This window comes from Cryptomeria japonica, chromosome 3, assembly GCF_030272615.1.
Source record: "Cryptomeria japonica chromosome 3, Sugi_1.0, whole genome shotgun sequence".
In the NCBI taxonomy this organism is placed as follows: Eukaryota; Viridiplantae; Streptophyta; class Pinopsida; order Cupressales; family Cupressaceae; genus Cryptomeria; species Cryptomeria japonica.
In genome coordinates, this window is record NC_081407.1 from 253,156,921 (window position 1) to 253,161,437 (window position 4,517).

Here is a 4,517-nt window from a genome sequence, read left to right on the forward strand (position 1 = left end):
TCAACATACTTACAAACTCCTGCGACTAGCAGAAGAAAACCAGCAGCCAATACAAATCCTTCTTGTTTGCATATGCACATAGCATATCCGGCAACAGAAACTTGATAAACCATAGTGCATGCATGCCTTAACCAGAGTTCGTTGTCAGCCAAGGCATACGCAGTAATGCCATAAGGGCCCCCCAAATGGAGAAGCAGCAAAGGAGCCCATATAACGTACAATCCGTTATGAGCATTATGCATCATCTTTCCAAGGGCGGAGATGGCCACAGCGTCAACTAAGATGTAGGCTCCCCACACAAGTACCCGCAGAGATCGACTTGAGCTAATATACCTGCGGGCACCACAAACAACCAGCACAAGCTGCACCACCATGCTTGTCAGAACCAAAAACCTGATCACTTATTCTATCTGAACTTGGCGAGTCAAATGCAGCAAATATTCAATGTCCATGCCTCTGGACACCGAAATCAAATTGATTACAACAAATGCTTGAAAGGACACACCGAGCAATATAATATATTATGTTCGCTTCCCTTCCCACACTAAAATATTATAGATCTTATTAGGATTTGAGATTTAGTGGCTTTTCAGCAAAACCATAGCTTGTATGTTGACAGGTTTCAACTTTGTTGAATTGTTCTGGAATTTGTCAAAGATAGCCTGTTTCGAATAGTTCATTACGTGGGAAACACTCAAAGGAAGAATGTTGCTTTCTTCTTTATGCTTGCCTAGCTCTCTCTTTTTCAAAACTATGCCAATTTCCACGCCATTACACTTTAAAGGATTAAACAAAATAATTAAAAGATGGAAATGAATTCGAATTGTCGGCAAGCATTTCCTTTTTATAAAGTTGTGTAGTTTAAAGCAGAAACAAAATAATCAAAAGATGCAAAAGATTTTGAATTTTCGGTAAGCATTAAAATGTGTCCAATAAATTAATTTAAAGAAATGATTGACTAATATAAATATTTATTTATAAATTTTTTTATTAAATATGTATATTTATAATATTTTAATTTTAATTAAAGGGGTGTAATTATTTTTATATATGAAGGAAAAAGAAACAATTTGTAATTATATAAAGTGGATTGTGATAATAATAAAGAATGATATATTCAAATGCCATGAATAAGTGATGATACATCTAGTAATGTATATAGAACAAAATGTAGAGAATTTTATAATTTTCTTAAATGTTAAGATTAATATTATTTGATGTGACTTATTGAAAAATTATATGTTTAGGAAATAATTATAAACTTGAATTTGTTATGGTTAATACTTATTGTGTCACTATTAAATATTTTAAACAATATTAAATATAATTAAATGTATTAAACATCATTTCTTTCTTATAAAATTATTGAAAATATTTTCAATTATCTAACTCAAAATTTAATTAAAATCAATATCTAATTATAAAAGTATTATCAAAAGATGAATAAACAAATAATTACACCCCTTTAATTAAAATAAAAATATTATAAATATACATATTTAATAAAAAAATTTATAAATAAATATTTATATTAGTCAATCATTTCTTTAAATTAATTTATTGGACACATAAATTAATTCTTTAATAAAAATGCTTGCCGACAATTCGAATTCATTTCCATCTTTTAATTATTTTGTTTAACCCTTTAAAGTGTAATGGCGTGGAAATTTGCATACTTTTGAAAAAGACAGAGTTAGGCAAACATAAAGAAGAAAGCAACATTCTTCCTTTGAGTGTTTCCCACGTAATGAACTATTCGAAACAGGCTATCTTTGACAAATTCCAAAACAGTTCAACAAAGTTGAAACCTGTCAACATACAAGCTAGGGTTTTGCTGAAAAGCCACCAAATCTCAAATCCTAATAAGATCTATAATATTTTAGTGTGGGAAGGGAAGCGAACATAATATATTATATTGCTCTGTGTGTCCTTTCAAGCATTTGCTGTAATCAATTTGATTTCGTTGTCCGGAGGCATGGACATTGAATATTTGCTGCATTTGACTCGTCAAGTTCAGATAGAATGGGTGATCAGGCTTTTGGTTCTGACAAGCATGGTGGTGCAGCTTATGCTGGTTGTTTGTGGTGCCCGCAGGTATATTAGCTCAAGTCGATCTCTGCGGGTACTTTTGTGGGGAGCCTACATCTCAGCTGATGCTGTGGCCATCTCCGCCCTTGGAAAGATGATGCATAGTGCTCATAACGGATTGTACGTTATATGGGCTCCTTTGCTGCTTCTCCATTTGGGGAGCCCTGATGCCATTACTGCGTATGCCTTGGCTGACAATGAACTCTGGTTAAGGTATGCATGCACTATGGTTTATCAAGTTTCTGTTGCCGGATATGTTATGTGCATATGCAAACAAGAAGGATTTGTATTGGCTGCTGGTTTTCTTCTACTAGTCGCAGGAGTTTGTAAGTATGTTGAAAGAACAGCTGCCTTAGCATTCGCCACTTATTTTGAAATCGTGAATTCTACTGAACCTATTTTTAAATTTATGGAGCACGAGGACAAGATAGAACCAGGAGAATTCAATTATATCGTGGTGGGAGAGAAGCAGCTCAATGATTGGTGGGAAAATCATCTATGGCCTACATCCCCAAGGGAATTTCCAGGTGTAACAACCATACAACATGTATGGAGCCACGAAGACCGACAGCCAACAGATGACTACCTCCTCTGCTTATCTTATGCTTTATTCAAGTTGTATAAGCGGCAGTTTGTAAGCCTCTATTTCTACGAATGGTCGAGGAATAAAACAAGGAGGTTCTTTTTAAGAAACGGTCTAGAATGTGAGAATGTGTTCAGAGTAGTGTCTTATGTTCTGCAGCGCTTGCTGTGGAGGTTTATCAATTCTGCAGAGTTCTGACATCGGACTGGACTATGGTGTGGTTCATTTGTGCTGGAATCAATGGAGAAAAAATTAATCCGACCGAAAAAGATGTATTCAGTGGCACAACTTCAAGCTCAAGCTTTTTCATTTAACTAAGTGTCTGCTCCGCAGGATTCGGAAGCGGCTTGGAAATCAGTACTGGAAGAATGTAATTCCGCAATACAGGGTGATAGATACTTGCTTCAAGACTAAGTCTTCTTGTATATGGAAGGTGGCTCGCAAATATCCGAGGAGTTTTATTGTACTGTGGTACATCAAGTTAAGGTATACCAGTGCAACGGCTGTGGAGGATGATCTCAAGCAGCTTATATTTCAGAAGCTTCAAAATGTATGCTCTCCAGACGAAGACATTGCAATTTGCAAATTTTATGCCTTTGAAGCCTGTTTGCGCGAAGATCTAAAGTGGGCTTCCAAAATGGATGTGGAGGATCTCATTCTCACATGGCATATCGCCACCGCGATTTGTGAGGAACACTGGAAGCCGAATCCTGGATAGGATGACAAAAACGTTCGTTTGACTACGATGCTGTCCAGGTACTGTTCTTATCTTTTGGTCTCTCACTCTAATCTTTTGCCCCTCTATGCCGACATTGCAAAGAAAGGTCAAATGAAATTTCACTATGACATTGTGGAGTTTGTGAATAGATTTGAGCTGTACGATAATGCGGTAGTTTTAATAGACTGTGAGGAGGAAACAAAACTAGGTTTTGGGGCAAAGCTAGCCAGGCAGCTGCAGAACATTGAAAACCGGTGGGATATATTAACAGATTATTGGGTGGCGTTGCTGATAAATATTTCTTTCTATAATAAGTCTACATTTCATGCAGAGCTCCTCACCGCAGGAGGGGAATTCCTGATTCATGTGTGGGTGCTTCTGGATCACATAGGATGTTGAGAGCAATCTGACACGGCCATCTCAAGAAAAATTGAGGACAAGTCCATCAAGGCGCCATCCCCACCCCTGTCCTCGTGTTAGGAAATGAAGCTCAACCGGCAGCTTCACCGCTGAACTTTTGTCCGTCGAATTTGAAGGTTCATTTGTTATATATATCTCATATGTAGCTGCTCAGCTTGATGTAATTTTTCAGACAGTGATAATATAAAATTCCCTTGCTCTTAATGTGGATGTAGGCATTTAAAGCCAAACCATTATAAACATTGTGTTAATCTTTATTTGTTGTTTTGGTCTTCTGGTTTTATCTGTATTTATCTGCAATTTCTGGTTTGTTTCTTTCTTCACAATTGGTATTTGAGCGAGGTTGGATCTTTGCTTGAGATTTAGGTGGTTAAAATTCTGAAATCAAGGAAGAAGCGAAGGTAGAGAAATTCTCCGGGCAGAATTTTGGTTTGTGGAAAGTACAGATGGAGTCTTTGCTCATAAAGTAGGACCTTTCACTTGCACTTGAAGGGAAAGCGAAGAAGCCATCTACGATGACTGATGAAGAATGGGAAAAACTAGATAAGAAGGCAAGAGCGATGATTTTTCTCTCGCTGTCTAATAATGTCCTCTTCAATGTCATGGCTGAAACAACAACGAAAGTGGTTGGGACAAGCTTACAGACATGTATGCAATGGCATCAGCTGCAAATAAGGTGTTTATAATGAAGAAGTTGTATAAACTCAA

General features: G+C 36.8%; 1 protein-coding gene across 1 annotated transcript; it reads left to right on the plus strand.

The window, feature by feature from the left end:
* Nucleotides 1-1,975: 1,975 nt before the first annotated feature.
* LOC131045700 (uncharacterized) lies at nt 1,976-3,389 on the plus strand. Its single transcript, XM_059217300.1, has 2 exons — nt 1,976-2,844; nt 3,005-3,389. The coding sequence occupies exons 1-2, from the start codon at nt 1,976-1,978 to the stop codon at nt 3,387-3,389; spliced, it is 1,254 nt and encodes a 417-aa protein (XP_059073283.1).
* Nucleotides 3,390-4,517: the final 1,128 nt, after the last annotated feature.

Excerpts from the sequence above, each read along its gene's own strand:
- LOC131045700 (XM_059217300.1), top strand. The coding sequence starts at position 1,976 with ATGGACATTGAATATTTGCTGCATTTGACTCGTCAAGTTCAGATAGAA. Across the intron at positions 2,845-3,004 it reads CTGCAGCGCTTGCTGTGGAG|GATTCGGAAGCGGCTTGGAA; the intron begins GTTTATCAATTC and ends TCTGCTCCGCAG.